The sequence below is a fragment of the Amblyomma americanum genome, chromosome 9 (assembly GCF_052857255.1).
Source record: "Amblyomma americanum isolate KBUSLIRL-KWMA chromosome 9, ASM5285725v1, whole genome shotgun sequence".
Lineage (NCBI taxonomy): Eukaryota > Metazoa > Arthropoda > Arachnida > Ixodida > Ixodidae > Amblyomma > Amblyomma americanum.
Window position 1 is genome coordinate 47,319,418 of NC_135505.1, and position 21,355 is coordinate 47,340,772.

Sequence of the window (21,355 nt, forward strand, 5' to 3'; positions counted from 1 at the left end):
GTGGGTTGCACCATTCTCGACTTTCAATTCAACTGATTAGAAAACCTTTCTTCAGGATCCAGCTGTCTGCAGCTGTGGCTGCTCTTTGGGAGCTGGCAAACACATGGAGAACCACTGATCTCCAGTATTTGCTTTTGGTGGCATCTTGTAGCTTTTGACCACCCATAGGTAGTGGTTGGACTTCTCGGTTTTTAGTGCATTTTGAGTTTTAGTGCAGTCGCAGTTTTAGTGCAGTCGGTTTTAGTGCGGGTTGTGAGCAGCCTGCCAGTTGTACACCTGGCAGGCCTTCACCTGGGTGAAGGCCTGCCATGTAAAGGTTTTTGCCCAAAGGTCTTTACCAAAGGCCTTTACTCACGTCTTTACCCAAAGGCATTTAGGGTGCAGGCCTTGATGATAAATGCATTCCGGGTAAAGGCATTAGCACGTGAGGGCCTTAAATGCCCACTGTAACCAGTGCTACTGTGCGATATTCCACGCTTTGCCATGCTAAAACGCTTTCTTTGCTATTTTTTATTTCTTGAAAATTCAGTGGACTTTTTTTTTGGTGTCATTTTTTTTTGCAAACATTATTTTCGATGAATGAGTGACTGAATTTTTTTTTATGATTTAATGTGGCAATCTTGTGTGGTCAAAACTCACTTGGAGTATGTCAGCGTTTCGGTAAAGATGAACAGTTCATTTATCACCAATTAATGGGCATATGGTGGTGCTTGGAGCTCAGCTTGCAGAAGAAATTTCTGTCGTCATTAGAAAAGTAACACAAATTAAATGAGGTAGCTGGCAGACAAAAGCACAAGTGGAAGTTCACGTCTAAGAACTAAGTTGACAAGTTATTGCTTGTTGGGTGTTGCGCTGGGTCATTGGAAAACCACCATGCCTGATGAGAAATGCGACATTAGCCCCATTAGAGAGAAACATTGGAGAAGTTAAATATTTATAGCTTTTCCACATGCAGCAAGCAGGCAGCACATTTTTTGTGTGTCCTACATAATCATCATCATCATCAGCCTGACTACACCCACTGCAGCGCAAAGGCCTCTCCCATGCCTCTCCAATTAACCCTGTCCTTTGCCAGCTGCGCCCACTGTATACCCACAGACTTCTTAATTTCATAGCCCACCTAACTTTCTGCCGCCCCCTGCTACGCTTGCCTTCTATTGGAATCCACTCCATTACCCTTAAGGACCGGTGGTCATCTTGCCTTCACATCACATGCCCTGCGTAGGCCCATTTCTTCCTCTTGATTTTGACTAGGATGTCATTGACCCACGTTTGTTCCCTCACCCACTCTGCCCGTTTCCGGTGTCTTAACGTTACACCTATCATTTTTCTTTGCATACCTTGCAGCGTTGTCCTTAATTTGAGCTGAACCCTTTTCGTTAGCCTCCACGTTTCTGCCCCGTAGGAGAGTACCGGTAAGATACAGCTGTTGTACACTTTTCTCTTAAAGGATTTTGGTAAACTGCTATTCATGATCTGAAAGAACCTGAGATATACGTTCCACACCATTCTTATTCTTGTAGTTATTTCCTTCTCATGATCCGGATCAGGTGTCACTACCTGCCCAAAATAGATGTGTTCCTTTACCACTTCCAGCACCTCGTTGCCAATTGTGAACGGCTGTTCTTTTGCTAGACTGTTGAACATTACTTTGGTTTTCTGCATGCTAATATTTAGATCCACTGTTCTGCTCTGTCTGTCTAACTCATTGATCATGATTTGCAGTTGATCTCCTGAGTGACTCAGCAAGGCAATGTCATCTACGAATCGCAGATTATATAAGTATTCTCTTTTAACCCTTATGCCCAACTGTTCCCAATTCAGGCTTCGGAATTCCTCCTGTAAACAGGCAGTGAATAGCATTGGTGAGATCGTGTCTCCTTGCCTGACGCCCTTCCTTATTGGAATTTTACTGCTGACTTTATGGAGGACTATGGTAGCTGTGCAGTTGCAATATACATCTTCCATTATTTTCACATAAGGCTCCTCTACATCCCGATTCCACAATGCCTGCATGACTTCTGAGGTTTCCACTGAGTCAAATATTTTCTCGTAATCAATAAAGGCTACATATAGGGGCTGGTTATATTCTTGTCGTGAATTGGAAACGCGTCCCCGACTTTCCGAAGAGGAACGCTATCACGTGCAGGTTCGAACAAAAGAACAAAGAGATCAAACAAAACCAAACGAAGCCGTATTTATAAATTAAATGAAAAGAGCCAATAAGAAAGGAAAACACCAAGAAAAACACACACTCAACACGCGTACAACACTACAGAATAAAGGAAGGTGTTCACCAGGTACTGAGCGTCCCAGGTGAAGTGGGGATGTCTTGCAGTCAGGGTGGACGCGGGTGGTTGGAGTGTGGCGCATCGTTGGCGTTACGTCGAAGAAAGCGGCGGAAGGGAGCCAGATGGTGGTAGGAGCGGAGAGAAACACAGGGAGACACCGGTGGACTCCCGTCAGTAGCCCGAAGAACTTGGCATCAGCAGAGAGAACAAGTGTATCCAGGTCCCGTCGACGGCGTCGTGAAACGCCGGAGGCTTAAAGCAGGCTATCCACGAGTGCCTTATGGCAGCACGGACTTTCCGTCCATCAGATGCCACCTCCACGCTTGCAAGGAGCGCAGGAGGGTTGCGTCGCTGATCCAAGGGAGGACACGGCAGCGCGGACGCAACGTCCGATGGCTGCTACCTCCACGCTTGAATGACCCGATCTCCGCTGCGCTGCCTTCCTTTACACCTCGGTTTTCTGACACATCAGCTCTCTGCTCCTCGTGCTCGCCACGCTCTTTGTCGCCGTTGCCTCGCACACACCCTTCGCACGCGCACATGCGCAACGCTGGGCTGGCATGCGCAGCGCTCCGTTGTCAGCTGCACCGCTGTCGAAGCACCACGTTCACAAATCCTCTGAGGACATTTTGTGCGCCTCAAAATTCTGCGCATTTCTCTATCACTTGATTGATAGTGTGAATATGATCTATTGTGGAATATCCTTTACAAAAGCCTGCCTGATCATTTGGTTGATTTTGAGAGGACTGTTGAAAAGTCAGAGTCGAAAAAAATATTTCTTTCACTAAAAAGATTATTTTGAATTCTGAAGTTAAATGAATGTTGTGTATAAAAGTTAGTTTAAGGTTTTGGTTTATTGGGTTTAACGTCCCAAAGCGACTCAGGCTATGAGGGACGCCGTAGTGAAGGGCTCCGGAAATTTTGATCACCTGGGGTTCTTTAACATGCACTGACGTCGCACAGTACACGGGCCTGTAGAATTTTGCCTACATTGAAATTCGACCCCTGCGGCCACGATCGAACCCACGTCTTTCGGGTCAGCAGCCGAGTGCCATAACCACTGAGCCACCGCGGCTACTTTTAATGTGTTAATTTTCTGTAGCTTAGGCACATATGTGTTAATGTATATCTTCTTTTGCTGCCAAAAAAAGTCCAATAGAGCCGCGGGCACTCACGCAATTGATCTTTACTTAAAACCAAAATTTTAAAGTATTGTTCTCAGTGTGCTTTTCATTTCAAAGTCAAAGTATTTATTCGGACAGTGCATTTACAGTAGTCATACACTCTAAACAGAAAGAGGTAAAAAACGGAGTAAGCTGTCCTGTAGTGCACTCTCTTTTATAAAAGGGGTGTGTGTTAGAGTACATTTTAATGGCCTAACTAGGAGTCTGCCCTATTCTTGCTCCCATTCAGAAGCACCAGATAATCAGCGCAGAGAAAATGCAGACGAAATGGAAATAGACTTAGTGGTTTACATTGTACTGTAGCGTTTTATACCAAATATACACATGCTGTTAAACAAATACAGAAAAGCAGGAGAAAGGAATGTTTACACCTGGAGTGGTAGTAGGTATGCAGTGATGTTCTTTTTGAAAGCTTTCAAGGGCTTACTGTCCCAAAAAATGTTCGCAGCAGGACCATGGTTGTTTAAAGGTTGACGTGGGTCTAAAAATGAAAATGTTTATTACTAGAGGTAACATAATTTAATTAGGTGTGTATAGATATGTATTCTTCGTTTTTAAAAATATTGTCACCAACAAACGTAGGACGACACAAAAGGGGCTGTTAATCGGATGGCCAAGAAGACCAGCAGTGCGCGTTCGAGCGGGAACGTCGCCTTCCTCGCTCCCACACGAGCCCAGTCATGCCGTTCGGCCACATGGCAGCGCTCGCAGAATGTGTGCAGTGTGGCATTGCCCCCTTTCTTTGAAGAGGCATCGCCTCGATGGCTCCGGCAAGGGGGAAAAACAGTGTGGAGGCACCGAAAGTGCGAAGGCGCGTGTGGCGTCGGCACTGAATGTGAACGCTGGCAATGGCTAACGGGCGTAATACGGTTTCATGCGGGACACGTGGACGACTTCAGACTTGGGCGGTTGAGAAGAGCAAACAGCGCATTTGCGAACACTTCATAGCTAACCTCGCTGAATTGACGTAGCACCTCGTAGGGGCCAAAGTAGCGGCGCAGGAGCTTTTCAGAGTGCCCACGCAAATGTATAGGGCTCCATACCCAGACATGCTCGCCGGGTTTGTAAATCACCTCCTTGTTGCGGAGGTTGTAACGGCGGGCGTCAGTTGTCTGCTGGTGGCGAATCCGTTGTCTAGCAAGGTGGCAAGCGGCTTCTGCATCACGAACGAATTGGTCAGCGCCTGTGACAGACGAGGGGGCACAATCCGGGAGCAGCATGGCATCCAGCATGGTCAGGGTGTCCCGACCATACACCAAACGGAAGGGAGTGAAGCGCGTCGTTTCTTGGAAGGCGGTGTTATACGCAGACTTGATGTAAGGGAGTATTTCGTCCCAGTTGCGATGGTCAGCGTCGACATACGTAGACATCATATCTGCAATTGTCTTGTTCAGCTTCTCAGTCAGTCCATTCATTTGAGGATGGTAAGCAGTTGTTTTTCTATGACTGGTGCCTCTGAGACGCAGGACCTCATGTGTAAGAGGCAATGTAAACGCGGTTCCCCGGTCAGATAATACAACCGCGCTGGCGCCGTGGCGAAGCACAATGTGGTTAACTAAGAACTGTGCAATTATAGCCGCGGTGCTACAGGGAAGAGCCTTGGTTTCACAGTAGCGGCTGAGATAGTCCGTGGCAACAACAATATACCGGTTACAAATGGAGGACACTGGGAATGGGCCCAGTATGTCCGTGCCGACTTGCTGAAATGAGATTCGCGGTGGATCAATTGGCTTCAGAAGGCCGGCCGGTTTTGTCGGCAGTATTTTCCATCGGTGACACTCACGACAGGTTCTAACATAGCGTTGGACGACCGCAGCAAGCCAACGCCAGTAGTAATTGTGGTGGAGGCGTCCCACTGTTCTGGAAAAACCGAGGTGGCCAGAAGAAAGGTCGTCATGGCATGCAGCGAGAACTTCCTGACGAAGCGCGGTTTGGCCAACGAGGAGATACGCAGTTTCGGTCGGGCCGTAGTTTTTCTTGTAGAGGACGTTATCTATTAAGCAAAACGGCTAAAGTCCGCGCGAGAAGAGTCCGGGCGGAGACGGAGCGGTTCCATCGAGGTACTCGATTAGAGGCAGCAGTTCGCAGTCGGCCCTTTGGTGTGGTGGGCAAGGTCGGACGTGGTGCAGCGCCGAGGAAAGCAGAATCGTCGTCGGCCTCATCTGGTGGGCACAGTAGAGGAGCTCGGGAGAGACAGTCTGCATCACTATGTTGCTGACCTGACTTATATATGATGGTGACATCGAACTCTTGCAACCGAAGGCTTCACCGTGCAAGTCGCCCCGATGGATCTTTCAGGTTCGTAAGCCAACACAAGGAGTGATGATCGCTGACGACTCGAAACGGGCGGCCATACAGGTATGGACGGAATTTTGTGATTGCCCACACAACAGCAAGAAACTCCTTTTCTGTGGTGGAATAATTCACTTCGAAACGGGACAAAGTGCGACTTGCGTATGCGATCACGCGTTCCACACCGTCTTGCTACTGCACAATCACCGCACCGAGGCCAACATTGCTGGCATCTGTGCGCAGTTCCTAGTCGGCTTCCTCGTCAAAGTGACCAAGGATAGGCGTAGATTGGAGGTGGGCCGTAAGTTCTGCGAAAGCTTTTTCCTAATGCTGGCTCCAGAAAAAAAATTCGGAGTCTTTTGTCAGGCGAGTCAGCGGCTCTGCGAGCTTGGAGAAGTTTTGAACGAGCCTCCGATAATAGGCGCAAAGCCCCAGAAAGCCCTGAAAGCTTCGTTTATCTGTTGGCTGAGGAAATGCAGCAACGGCAGCCGTCTTTTCTGGGTCGGGGCTAACGCCCTAAGTGCTCACAATATGGCCAAGAAACTTGAGCTTCCTAAATGCGAAGTGGCACTTTTCAGGCTTGAGAGACAGACCTGCGGAACGAATTGCCTCGAAAACAACACGCAAACGTTTCGGGTGCTCCTCGAACGTTTCAGAGAAAATCACGACGTCATCGAGACACACAAGGCAGGACTGCCACTTCAGGTCAGTTAGTACGGTGTCCATCATACGTTTAAACTTTGCAGGGGCTGAACACAAGCCGAAAGGAAGCACCTTAAATTCATACAATCCGTCAGGAGTAACGAAAACGGTCTTTTCTCGGTCACGTTTGTCGACCTCGATTTGCCAATAACCGCTACGCAGGTCGAGTGACGAAAAGTAGGTAGCATGGCGGAGGCGCTCTAATGAGTCATCAATGCACGGCAGTGGATATACCTCCTGTTTGGTAACGTCGTTGAGACGTCTGTAATCTACGCGGAGCAGTAGGCTGCCGTCTTTCTTTGCGACGAGAACAACAGGTGATGCCAAGGGGCTCGTCGATGGTTGTATGACGTTGTCGCGGAGCATTTCGGCCACTTGGCGGCGGATGGCGTCAAGTTCCTTCGACGAAACACGATAAGGACGCTGACATAGCGGTCTCTGGTCACTAATGACAATAATGCGGTGCTTAGTTATTGGCTCTGACGAACCTTGGAGGTTGACGCAAAACAGTCGCGGAAAGAGTCAATAAGGCTTTCCACGTGGTGTTTCTGATTAGTCAGAAGTTCAGGGTTCACGTCGGTCTTAATGGCCGTTGCCGTGTCCTCTTCCGGTGTTCCTGGGTCCGTTGTGGATAAGGCACAATGGCCGGCATGCTCGCCAAGTTCTTCAAAATGGGCAATCATTGTGTTTTTCGTCAAATGTTGGGGTTTGCAACTAAAGTTGGTCACTAAGAGCTCGGTACACGCGTGAACAAGGTCGACAAGGGTGCGAGCAACGCAAACTTGCCGAGACAGTAGCAGCGACATGTTCACTTCGGCAATGCCCCGAGTAACGAAGCTGGTATCACACTGGACTGCGACAAACTTGCTTGCTCTCGGGGGTTTTGTTGTGTGGTCGTCAGAGATGCGTAGTGCTGCCCTGTGCGGCTCGGGGTCCGTATCAACGGTCCGCTGCGTCGAAAACTACCAGTTTCTCATGCATGTTGATGACCGCCCTATACTCTTTAAGGAAGTCCATGCCGAGCATCAGTCCTTTGGACTCTCGTAGCATGGCGAAGGAGCCAATGAAAGTTGCACCACAGTTGCAGACACCAACCGGCGTTACCACATGGCAACCAGCTGTGCGTATCTGCGGCCCATGCAAAGGTGTTAGAACCTTTCTGAGTGTCGTGTCTAGGTGGCTGCTCATGACAGAAAAGTCGGCTCCAGTATCCACAATTGCTGACACGTCATAGCCACTGGCGACAACAAGAATTTCAGTGGCGGAAACAATTCTTTGACAACTTGTCGCTGAGGTAGTCGGTGTGGTCGTCGCTGAGGTAGTCGGTGTGGTCGTCGATGCGGTCGTCGGTGGGGTCGGCGGTGGGATCGTCTTTGAGGTAGGTGATGAGATCGTCTTTGAGGTCGGCGGGTGGGGTCGTCGGTGTTCGGGTCGTCGCATAAAGTCGTCGGATGGAGGCTATTCACTGTCTGCAGCAGCGGCGGTCCGACCCCCGGAGGACGCTATCTTCAGTTTTTCCGGTGGGGGGATGGGCCTCTGAATTGGCCAGAGGATGATGTGTGACTGGGTGAAGGAACCCGTCTTGGAGACAGCGACCTAAACTGACGTCGTGGAGGCGTTGAGAGCAGCACATGATCGTCCAGGTACTGTTCAATGTCTCGCGGTGTCTCACCATAGCGCGGTCGAGGTGCGCTCGGTGGAAATTCTCTTAATCCCATTCGCCGCAGGTACAGGCAGTTGCGGAGGACATGACCGGGCTGCCCGCAGTGGTAGCATAGTGGCCGGTTGTTGGGTGTGCGCCACACGTCCGCTTTTCGAGCAGGGCGCGGGTCACGCAGCTCGACGGGGGGAAGGTAGCCCTACGTTGTTTCGGCAGCAGGGTAGAATGCATGTGGCATTGGCGCAGGTCTCCGCAGGGCTTCACTGTAGCTCATGGTGTACGGCTCCGGCTGTGGTGCCAGTGGTGGCTGGACCGCTTGCCGAATTCCGTCACAGACGGCATCGGTTACAGCTGCAACACTGGCAGGTGAAGCTTCTAAGCGGAGGTTGCGCAGTTCTTCGCGAACCACACTTGGCAGAAGCTTCCGAAGCACCTCGATTGCGGCGACTGGCAGTGACGCACAATAGCTGGTGGCCGCAACACTTGCCTGACGACTGTACTGCGCACTGTGTTCCTACAAGGAACGTTCCATGACCGTGGCTTCTTTGGCGAAGTCAGCGACGGTTCTGGAGGGTCCCGTATGAGGCCAGTGAAGAGCTGCTCTTTCACATCACGCATAAGGTGGCACACCTTCATAGCCTCGGGCATGGCAGGGTCAGCCCGGTTGAAGAGGCGGGTCATATCCCCTATAAACATGGCCACGCCCTCGTTGGACTGCTGTGACCGGGAATGAAGGGCGATTTCGGCATTTTCCTTTCGCTCGCTCGAACTGAATGTTGCGAGCAAGTCACGGCGAAAAGCTGTGCATTTGGAGAAGGACGTCTCGTGGTTCTCAAGCCACGTTTTCGCCGAGTCTTGCAGTGCGAAATACACATTAATCAGCTTCCGCGCGTCGTCCCATTGATTGAATGTGGCTACACGGTCAAAACTGGCCAACCAATCTTCTACATCCTCGAACCGGTCACCGTGGAAGGATGGTGGCGACCGAGGTGTGAGAAGGACAACTGGCGGGGCACTGCCGGAGTACGGACCTGTATGGAAGTCATAGCGCGCACAGGCTTTGTCAGTGGCTCAAACTCGGGCTGCAGGCCTCGCAGGCGACAGCTCGCTTTGTTGACAGGTGTGGTGTCCGCGCGTCGGGGAGAAGCATCAAGGATATCGTCGGGGTCAGCGTATATGGGATGATACCCAGCACTGCACCACCAAAATGTCACTGACAAACGTAGGGCGACACAAAAAGGGGCTTTTAATCGGATGGCCAAGAAGACCAGCAGCGCGCGTCCGAGCAAGAGCACAGTCTTCCTCGCTCCCACACATGCCCAGTCATGCCGCTCGGCCGCATGGCGGCGCTCGCAGAATGTGAGCAGTGTGGCAATATAATTAGTTTAAGTATATCTCAATCAGTTCGATTATGAGAAGATAACTGAAGCCTAATTTCCTAATTTACTACGGGTCGTTAAGACAGTTTTCCTCAATAGCTTTTGTTTCTGATTGAAATGCAGCTGTAGCCAAATCTGTGCCATGTGGAGGTATGTTATTTATGTTGTTATTGATGTGCAACATCATATAAAAATAGTCTATTTTGGCAAAGCACTACAGTTATGAAATATAATGAGGTGGCATTATTGTTCACATAATTAGATATCTTCGACTGAGCCATACAAAAAATAGCATACCTCCACATTTAAGTTCTTTCTGAATTCAGTGGTATAAGTTTGAAACTGCACCACAAAAACATAATGAAAACTTCCATAAGGATAATCATGTTGCCAAAAAACATAACGCGGAGAAAATCACATTTGAAGCACTCCTGCCAGCCATTCGGAGGTCGTTATAGATCCCCAGAAAATGGCAGAATGTAGGCATACGAGAGAACTTCATGATACTAATACCAGGATGTAGAGAAAAGTGAAACGAGCGAAATGGCGGCCTTCGGGGATATGGTTGTGAGAAGCTCCGGGTGCAAAGTTAGACCGCATTTCGCTCCGAAATCACCATTTCAGTGCTTTGAAGGCATCAGATATATATATATTTTTTGGTAGCTGGAGGTCGAAATTAACCTTAAGACTTGGTAGATAGGCACTCTAGACTATATTGAGCCCGAATATTCCATTTTGTCAATTGAATTTTTTGAATTTTTTAACCATTTCAAGACCCATGTCTCCCCTTAAAAAGTTGGAAAATCTGTAAGTTAGTTTCTGATTGCCGTTGTTTGTGCGCATTTTTTCTTTATTATCATTTGTGTGCTGCGTGTTGTACTATGCGTATAGTGCCCTCAGAAGTGAACAACTGAACTTGTGCTTTTTCTTTTTTCTTATCCGCTTCTTGCTAGTGATCAGACTTGTAATTTGTGTTGCGCACATCGCACGCTGCCACACAGTACCCACATCTACTCAAGGGGGGCGGTGCTGGGGCCAACCAGCTGCTGGTGACGCTGCAGCGGCGCAAGCGCTACAAGAACCGCGCCATGCTCGGCTACAAGACCATCGCGTCAGGGGCCATCAACATGGCGGAGGTAAGGAGGGGCACCACTTGCAAGGGCAGTGATATACAGGGGAAAACTCTCTTTTTAAGGTAATTTTCGGAGTGAAATTTGTTGAAAAGAAGGTTTCTCACTCAGGTTCAGGGAAATTTAAGAGCCAAAATACTCACTTTTTCTGAATTGGCAGAGTTTTCAAGCTGCTGCAGGTGAAAAGGGCCTGGATTAGGAAATTTGGGTCGAATTGATGGAATTTTCGGTTGCAGCATGAAACGTCATTTTTCAAGAGAACTTCTTATAATTCAAGTAGAATTTTCTGGGCTGTCAAAATTTGAATTAAAGGGACACTGAGCAGAACCCGATCAAATTTTTTTTGTTAGCAAAATCTGATAGTTCGGCATTTCATGGCTTTGTTGCCGCTTGTCCGGGAGCGAAAGATGCATTTATTTCAAAGAAATTTGGATTCGAAGTTGAAAAAGTTTTTCCCACCGCTCCGATTCAAACTCGAGAATTCTTATGACGTCACAGAGAACTCTTATGACGTCACAGGACGGAGTGACGTGAAACGTGACGTAAACGGAGACTCCGTGATTTCTGGTAACTAGCGGTGTGGTCTAGCAGCTGCCGAAATGAAAGCTGCCGCCGCCGCACGTTGAAGGCATCTATCGGGGGTCGCTACCGTCGCTTCGTTAACGTTTGCACGGGCGTTTTGCCAGCGTTACGATGGATCCCGTTCCCGAACCCGACGACGTTGTTCTCGATAAATCTCCGGCCTGCATTTCAGCGACCTCAGCCCCACAGAGCGTGCGATGCTTTTGAGGGAGCACGGTTAGCTTAGGCGCCAGCGGGTCGTATCCCCCTTCCTCAGTGAGCAGCAGTTGCAAACTAAATATCGTAACCCCAGTGCGGGGAGTCGTGAGGCGCCAGGACAAGGTCGGCGCCTTGCGCCCATCGGAGGCTGGCCGGGGCTTTGGGGCCAACGGATTGTGATTCCTTGAACAGCGCGGTTGCACGGTGCAGCAGGCAGCGTCCAGGAGGTTTCCCACGGTTGCAAGGGCCAAGTTATTTATTTTTTTGCCACAAAAAACGGCTGGGTGCTCAAGGGCGGTCGCGTTTAAAGTTGGCGGCTTGAAACTAAAGCCGGCGCACGACGCTTCAACGGCTTCCGCTATATCGAACAGGTCCACTGGATCGGGCTCTCTCGCCCATTTGCATGTACCTTCAGATATATACTGTGAATGGATTAAATTAGCCGGGAGCTCGAAAAGAACAGCTCCACCCAACTGCCTAAGCTATTGAATTATGTCACAACGCGCACCCCGCCGCGGAGCCGAATCGAGTCTGGCCGGGCCGGCGGCGGCTGGCGCACTCGGCGCGAAATAGAGATATGCTCAAGTCTCCCCGCCAGTCCGGTCAGAGTGCGTCGAAGCCGCCGAACGCGTTTGTGGTCAAGCACAGTTGACGTCGCCATGCAGCGCGCGCGTTACGCCGGAGCATAAACGCACCTTAACAGAGCCTGCGCTTAACCGCTAACCAACGTATTCAGTGGTGGCATCTATGGGAGCCACTGAAACCCCCGCCCACTCACTGAATACAAAAAAAAAAAAAAAATTCTGTGCCGAGGCTCGGAATCGAACCAGGGCCTTTGGCGTTGGAGGTGGAGTCACTGCCATTCCGCCACGACGGCTGCAGTTGCAATGATCAATAAAGGCGCATCTAGACAATGCACTCTTCCGATGCAGAAATTTCCGCGCTTTCGCAACGTATATCCTGGCCTAACGGAGCTAGGCCATCAGCAATTTTTCTTAAATGCCTTGTACCTTGTCTCCCGTCCCTAATAAACGATTTCCGTTAAGTAGTTTGAAGTTGACTGTCACAGCCGGAAATGTTTCGCCGGGCGAGCGTGCGAAGACACAAGTGCTGCTTAGTATGATCACCGACCATCGTGCCATCATAGTTTTTTATCGACCGTGGCGATCATTTGACAAGCCTTAACAGGCTCCTTCAAAGGTTAACTAGCACTTGAAGCGGCTCCTGGAGTTCCTCTGCTGTCCGGCGCTTGTAAATCGAGGCGCGTCAAAATCAATACCACGGGGCACGCAAAACTCATAGACGCGAAGCGCCATAACAAATTGACTCTCTCCTGGCCGCCTGTGGCGCTGCCAAGCATCGGTTTTCTTTGCTTCCAACATTCAGGTTGTCTTTTGTCGGCCTTCCTTGTGTGATAAAAGTGCACTATCAGTTTTAAAACAAAACTTCCTTCAATACTGAACGGCGCAACCTTCCTTTGTCAGCCTCAGAGATTCGGGACCCCATGTAGGAAGGAAAATTCCTTCAAGGTGGCGTCTCTTGTCCTATGACGTGACCATGCTTGCTTGTACTTGCGAGATTGGCCTGTGGCGGCGATACCTGTAGTATTTTGGTTTCTGCTTTTTTCTACCTTACAAGAGCTTTGTTTTCAGTAAGAGCGGCGTTTTTGTGATCAGGAGCTGGTATTCTATCGATTCAAGCCAACTTCAATTTCTCCTTAGTGTCCCTTTAATGAGAGTCAGCTGTATTGTCACCACAGGCTGTTTTCACAAAGAAAGCTCAGTGATGTCAGTTCTTTCTTCTGGACATGAACATTCATGGCGAGACTGCTCTGTCTACCTATCGGTCTACCTATAGCTGACCGTGGACTTTGTTGTTAATTTGATGCCATCATCAGTGTGATCAGTTTGAATGCGATTAGCTAGAGAAAGTATTCCATTTTCATCTCCAAATTTCTCGCTGTACTCAAGGAGGGCTGCAAGTTAACACTTTCCGGCCTATGGGAAAAGTAGTCGTTTTTGGATGATATAGGAAATATTTTTGTTCCTTTAACAGAACGTGCTTCATACTCGAGGGAATAGTATCATTATTGCAGGGAAGAAATTCTCTTTTTTTTTGGTATTAGTCTCAATGAACATGTTTATTGGAAAAATATGGGAAAGAAATTTACACAAAAATTTCCAACAACACTGGACAAAATATACAAAAACATCAACATTTCTTCATACACACAAAATATAAAAATTTTTCAGTATATACATTTCGTTTAGGAGAGATCTGTGCAACGTTGCACAAAATTTCAGCTTTCTATGTACAGAACTTATTGAGGCGAAAAAAAAAAAAAAAGCCTCGCGGCACTCCGGAGCGTGATGCCGAGGGCGAGGCCTGGTTGTCTTATAGGGGAAAACACGACGCTCTGGGCAGCCGCTAGCAAATGATCCCTCCCGAAAGACGTTGACACCCTGCAGATAAGAAATCTGATGTTCAGCACAGGGAGGATATCTGCAGATCAGTGTGCGAGCACAGCGAAACGATTCGGAGAAAGTGAAACTTATCAACGTATGCCTGTTGGCATTCCGAGCTGGATTGACGCACTTTCGCTTTCCATGCTAAAGTCCGACGAACCGAAGTTGTCATCCGAGCCGCTGCTACTATCACCGTCAAAAACGTCGCTCACAGATGTGTCTGGATCAATAAAAGTGTGCTGTTTGCGCGGAGCAGAAGCGTGCGATGTCGACGCCATCATGGACACAACGAGAGAGGATCACCCAACTTCGGAGCATTGTTAAAGGTGCACTAAAGAGGAATCTGAACTCGTCTTTTTACCGTGGGAACTCTTATCTACACGCTCCGGGCATTGTTAGAAACTTCGAATTATTGTCCTGTGCGGCCAGTTGCCCTAATTAAATTGGATTAAACGTTGCGGCTCCCACTTTTATTTTGAACTCAATGCTGTAGGTAAGAGGAGTCAACCAACGCGTCAGCCAGTCCCGTGGCGGCTTGCCGCACTGCCATCGGCGGAGCGGTACGTACCGTATTTACTCGCGTAATCCTCGCACTTTTTTTCCCTGAAAATCAACGCGAAGTTTGGGGGTACGATAATTATGTGGGGAAAATTTTCAAGCAAATGTTTCAGAGTGTTAAATGCAAAGGTGAATGGGTGCAAGATCAGGATTGTCAGGTCCGCAATTGTAAATATAACGAAAACATTACTTTCAAGCGTAACTTGCCTTCGTTATGAAAGTACAGGGTGAACATAAGCTCAAGCTGCTAAAGCATTTTATTTGCCGTGCGCAACCTCCCCGTCACTACTCGCGTTGCGTACGTCCTGCAGGCAATTCTACTCTTCATCAGAGTCCGTGTCGACACTGAAATCGATAGTTTCTTCATCTTCCGATGCTTCTTCGTCGTCCCACACCAGGTGGTCCTCGGTCGCATCCAGGGCGTTCGAAATTCCTGTTTTCTTGAAGTTTCTGGCCACCATGTTTACATCAATCATCCCCCATGCCTCTGATGCCCAGCTGCACAGCAGCTCCACGGACGGTCTTTTGATCTTGCCGCCCGGCTTCCGAGCATGTTCACCTTCGGCCATCCATTCTGCGTACAGCCTCCGGACGTTATCTTTAAATGGCTTGTTCAAAGATACGTCAAGAGGCTGTAGCATTGATGTGAAGCTGCCGGGTATAACAGCCAGGTCCGTGCGCAGTTCCTTGAACTTCGCCCAAACCGACTCTTGAAGATGGCCCCGAAAGCTATCAAGCACGAGGAGCGATGGAAAAAGAAGCGCTCCCGGTCGCCGCCCCCACACAGTGTTCACCCAGTCCACCATAAGGTCCGCGGTCATCCACCCCTTTTCTTGGACGCGCACGTGTATACCAAGGGGGAGCTTTCCTTTCGGGAGGGTCTTCCGCTTGAAAATGACGTACGGTGGGAGCTTCCGCCCGTCCGCTGCCACGTCACGCCTAGCATGACCGTGCACCTCTGTTTTTCGGCACCTGTAGTCCTGACATGCACAGTCCAAGCACCGGTCTGTTCGACTGTCCTGCTGCTGGGCATATCGAAATTCAGCGGAGTTTGGTCCGTGTTCCCTATCTGGGAGAGCAAGAAGTTTTTCTCCTGCCGGATCATGATAATGAATCGATGGAAGTCCACTATTTTCTCTTCATAGGCTGCGGGCAGGCGCTGGCAAAGCGTCGTTCGCCTCCTGAGCGAGAGTCCATTGCGCTGCATAAATCGTGTGGCCCGCCCGTTACTAGCGCGGAAGTCTTGCACCGGGATGCCCTCCTTTCTTGCGATTACGAGCGCCTGGTTCCGTATCAAATCAATCGACACAGCACACCTATCCGCTCGTCGAGCCTTGATATATTCCAGTAAAGAGGATTCGACGGCAGGAAATTTCCCAGTCTTCGGTCCACGGAAGGCCCGGTGCATCTTACCAGCCGTCTCCAATACTGGATGCAAAACTCGTTGACGCCGAAGTGTCTGCTGGCGGCGCGGTTGCCATGTTCCAACGCATACTCAATAGCTTTTAGCTTAAAAGCAGCTGTGTAGCTTGCGTAGCGTCCCATGGCGAAGCGGCACAAAGAGCACGGTGCAACACGCAAACAATGCAAACGAGGCCTACGAGACACCGGAGAGCTGGAGACACCTTCGCAAAATGGTGTAGCGGTGGTGAGTGGATGAGCAGTAGCGGCGGTGGCAGCGGATGATAGCACAGTACCGCCGCCTAGTAGCACGCGCACCCAACCATGGCAGTTAGTTGTGGCCGCAGTCAATAGATGACGATCACTACGACAAGCAGATGGCTCGCGGCAGTAATTTTGGGGGTGTGATGATTATGCGGGGAAAAAAAATTTTCCAATTTTTGATAGCCAATGTGGGGGGTGCGAGCAATACGCGAGTGCGAGCATTATGCGAGTAAATACGAAATCAAAAAGTCCACGTGTATTTTTATTTTCGTGGGCCTAATTTGCGGCTATATTGTCTGTGACTGAAACTGTTTCTTCACAGAAACCTAAAAACAAAATAAAAGCGAAAGCGAAGCCGCCACTGGATTGGCTGAAAGGCGCTGCACGCGTTGGTTGACTCTGCCTACCTACCGCGTTGAGTTCAAAAAAAGGCGGGAGCTGGGTAGTTTAATGCGAATCAATTAGGGCAGAGTCCTTCAATGCTTTTACTGGTCACGAAACTCCGGCCAAAGTTTCATATAGGGACAGCGCTTGCCGCTAGTGGCGCAGCTGTCGGAGAGGGGGCACGAATCAGCCGCGCGCCCTATTCGTAGCGGCTGTTTTGTGGCCAGTGGGCTCGCTTTTAATATCTGTGTTTACTGCAGTATGGACGCTACTAGCATTTACCGGTTGTTACCTGAAAGCTTGGCTTCAACATCGAGGCACTGAAAACCGCGATCGACGGCGGCCGCTAGTAAACTTGCTAGCAGCCGCTTTCTGATCTACGTGCTTTTCTTGCCGAGTGTTATGGAACAGCGATTTTTGTACATGGGTCCAGGCTGCGCATTGCTGTGCCAATTATTTTTACCGTAAGTTGACTGCAGTGTCACCATGGACTATCTAGCATAGCAGTTTGCATTGCGGCTGTGCTAGCCGAATCCTTTCTTTCGTTGAAGTTCATAAGACTATTGACGAACGCTTATGGCTGGTGCTTACCTTGCGACAAATACTGCAAGCTCACTGATGCTGAAAATCAGACGTTATGGCGTCATTTGAAGAACCTGCACTGCAGAAGCTATCACATGACGAAAGCAACAGCAGTTTGATTGCGCTATCTGATAAGATTTTGCTGACACATTCGGCGGTGGCGAAGCCAGCTTCTGAAGACTCATGCTGCATAAGCCATTTATTTACGTTTTGTCACGCTGCGAAGACGAAGATGCTGGTGAGTGCAAGGAAATAATGAAATTTATTGTTCAGTACTCACTTGCTGGCTGCGTGCTACCAAAATTAGAAACAAGCTGTGAGTGATCACGCAATAAACAAAAGTGAGCAGTGATAAGACGCATGGAGCACCATGCACAAAAAAGAGCCATAAGCAAACGAAAGAATACATTTGTCTACCAAACCAATAAGGTCACAGATAGACATGATCATATGTGTATGCGATAATGAGGTAAAATATAAAACATACTAAGGAACACATACAGTGTGTTGTTACATGGCAATGTGCTCATAATAAAATATCAAAACATATATTTGATACTAAAAAAACATAACAACCCAGATGCTTATGGTTCCAGTCTAAAAGTCAAAATAAAGAGGCATACAAATTCCTGAGGAACACACATCCTGCATCATTACACAAAAGCTATGAAATACAAAAAGGAAGACACAACTATGCATGTTTTCACATCAGACCACAGAGAATAACATATATGCGCCTGAGGGACGCCTATCATGGATTTAGAAAAGGCAGAAAACAAATTTAAGATGGCAGAAATGCTTGCAAGTCTCAAGACTGTAAGACTGCGCTACTGCTGAGGCTTCCTGCCACCACCTGCTGAGCATGTAGACCGCTTTGTTGCCCGAGATTGCTTGTTTTTTTTTTTTTTCTCGAGTAAAAAATGTAAACGACACCTCAGGAAAAAGTGAGCAACCTATGAAGTGGTGGTTACGTAATGTGATGCACAGCCAATACAAGCCAAGGCAGTACGGCTGTCGACGAGAACTTCCTCAGTAATGCTTGCATATACGTCAGCAGATGCAACTGCGTTGACAGTCAAATCCTCCACATGACTTTCAACAATTTGCAAGAGGCTTAGCAGCCGGCTTGATGGCACTGATGGTAGTCCAGGATGCAGTCTTTCGTCGACAATTCATCAAGTGCACTAGGATGCTCCCCGCAGTCATCTGGCTCCACAAGAATATCATCGAGCAGAACTGTCTCTGAGCGTCGAGATCGTGTGAGATCGTGGCTTCGGCTTGCTCAAGTACGCTAGCAGGCCTTCGAATATCCGTGGAACGGCGCCGAGCCTGAGTTTCAACTTCTCGCGTTGCAGTGACACTGCTTCTCCACTTCGAATAATATCCGTGGGGTCAAAATGCTTTTCGCAGACGCGGACATGCTTGGAGTCTAAGCTAAATCCACCCCTTTCTTCTCATGGTATCGCCCGCTTCCATATTTCACGCTGCTCGGCGTTGCTGGGCAAACAGAACAGCGAGACCTTTTCTTGCGTACCTCTGTAGCCGGAGCGGCAACCCGGCAAGCAGCAAGTCTTCGGAATCGCAGGTGAGCGTGTAACATGCGCTGAAGTTGTTTACGAAAATCAGCACAAAAAATATTAGCTGCCACACCATAGGCATTGCAATCTTTACGTGGTCTCGCGGCTACACAGGCGCTCGCTTGCTCGCGTCGTTGCCCCCACCGGGCTACTAGCGCCGCCTCGTGGAAGGCGCGGTCAACATATGAAGCTCTCCCATAGCGTTACAGAGAAGTTTCGTGACCAGAAAAGCATTGAAGGACTCTGATTAGGGCAATCGGCCGCACAATACTTCGAAGTTTCTAAGAATGCCCAGAACGTGTACATAGAGTTCTTGCGGTAAAAAGACGAGTTCAGATTCCTGTTTAGTGCACCTTTAAGATCACCGCGCGGCGAAAACGCGAAACAACAAACCGAAACTGAAAGAATTGTTCTTATATTACTTACTGGATGCGCTGGCTGTCCATAAACGCTTGGAAAGTGCGTAAATACGAATTTTCAACCATCGATAGCTGGCTATCGAATGGAATAGGCATGGGCAGGAAAGCGTTAAACATGTTAGATATTTGTCTTGTGTGTTCCTCTTTTTCCTCCGCTCTTTCGTCTTGTCGGCACTGCTTTGTTTAGAGCACTAGCTTTGAGACGAGTGTTAACACCGTGAAAGACTTAGCAAATTCTAGCAGGAAAGAGCGAAAGATTTCAGGCCATTTTGCCGACCACTGCGCACTCTGGAAGTTTGCTGAGGGAAAACCAGCAAACTGTTCACCCAGCCTGCGTGCTTTCTCTGTAGCTGTGCCAGTGTTGTAAAGAAGACATATATGAAGGAATGATACAAATGCTGCAACTAGGCTTCGAAGGGAAAGGGTTAATGCAAGAAGAGACAGGGAAGACGCAGAAGCCAAATCAGTAATTAGCCCTGGCACTTTTGGCATAGTAATGCAAGTGAAAACCACAGCCTTCTAAATGGGAAACACGGGTCCTGGAGTGATAAAAAAATGCGAAAATTTCGATTTTGCAAAAATAGCATATTTGAGATCAATGCACTCTAAAGTTTCTGCCTAAAAAGTTTCAAGGATAAATTTGACCTTCAAGTACTAAAATATCTACTATATATTTTGCGCCTACCAAGCCGGGAAATGGCAATTTTCGAACAAAATGCGGAGGGCTTGTGCCCATCGCTTTCCACGACCGTGTCTCCGATGGCCGCCATCTTGGTTTTGTTTGAAAGCTGGGCTCCTTTTCCAGTACCTCGTACTACTCACTGCTGTGAAATATTTTTGGAACATCCGCACCCCGCAGTTTTCTGAGGCCTCTACAACGACCTCCGAGTGGCTGGCGCACGCACCACAAATGCGATTTTCTCAGCTGTTTGTTTTTTTGCCAACATGACTACCCTTACGGAAGTTTTTGTTTTTATGGCACAATTTCAATTAATCTTATACCGTTGAAATCAGAAAGAACTGAACTTGGGAGCTATGCTGTTTGTTTGATTGAGTCAGACATTTCAAATTTTGACGACCATAACGTCACCTAACTATATTTCATAATTGTGGTGCTTGGACAAAATTTAACATTTTGATATGATTATGTATTTGAACAGCAATATAATTAGCATATCTTCAAATGGCAGGTCTTTTGCTACAGCTTCGTTTTAATCGAAACCAAAATATATAAAAAGTGTCTCGACTACCCGTAAATTTAACTAAGTTGGCTTCAGTTATTTTCCTATAATATCTGAACTAATTGAGATATACTGAAACTAATTATATATTTGAAAACGGGAAGTAACACATAGATACTTAATTTCATTACGATATATTTAATAATGAAATGTTCAAGACCCACATGTCCCCTTAACTCTTTTCTTATTGTAGTAAAACGGGAATTTCAGAATGGTGTGTATAAAATCTTTTTTTTTTCTTCTAATAATTTAAAAACTTTTCTATTGCATTACATCGTAGTGTAGCTAATAGAATTCTCTTTTCAATGATAGTACTAGGAAAAAATGCAGAATGTATGCTTCTTAGGAGAGAAAAAATCTGATCGCCATAAATTGAGAGACTCACACAAAAATTCTCAAAAATATTAAACATACCCAGTTAGAAATGGGAAGAATATAAAATCCAGGATTTGCGTTTTGTCAATTAGTACGCCGAAAATGACTGTTTGAAGTTACAGAACTGTTTGTGCTAAACGTTCCCGTCAGCCAAAAAATATATATATAAATTGCTTGAGCGCAGCAGTTTCGGCTACTCTGCAGTGCAGTGCCAACAAGGACGCTAGGCTGTCTTGTATACAATTGTGTCTGCTACACTGCTAGTGGCACGGAATTGTTCAGGACATGTCCGATACCTTCAGAGAGGCCCTGTAAGCAGTGAATCTCCTCGGAAGTGGCGGAAGCTAAACTTTGACGGGCACCTGTCGATAGTCTGGTGGGGAGGACCAGTCATCTCTGTTTGAAGTGAAATAAGCCAAACCGACGTCATGTTTTTGCTCAGAGCTGTTACGTCCACTTTCAATGTCAAGTGTCGATGCTGTGAAATCACGAGAACACCGTCACGGTTGAGCAGGGTCAGTGCAAAAAGAGAACACCACCTTGGGTTCCATGCATGCGCGATTGCTCTGTGCTGACAAGTTCTGTGGAAAGTAAAAATATTTTCTGATGCGGTTGACAAAAAAAAATGATTCCAAAACACTCGCCACGGTGGCTCAGTAGTTAGGGGTCTC

At 48.0% G+C, this 21,355-nt stretch overlaps 1 protein-coding gene across 2 annotated transcripts in view; it reads left to right on the plus strand.

The window, feature by feature from the left end:
• Positions 1 to 21,355, plus strand: part of KrT95D (phosphofurin acidic cluster sorting protein KrT95D) — a 127,410-nt gene that overhangs the window by 36,050 nt on the left and 70,005 nt on the right. For both annotated transcript variants that reach the window (XM_077638212.1, XM_077638213.1), the window contains exon 4: positions 10,510 to 10,644. In XM_077638212.1, coding sequence (XP_077494338.1) covers positions 10,510 to 10,644 — 135 coding nt within the window. The remainder of the gene's footprint in view (positions 1 to 10,509; positions 10,645 to 21,355) is intronic.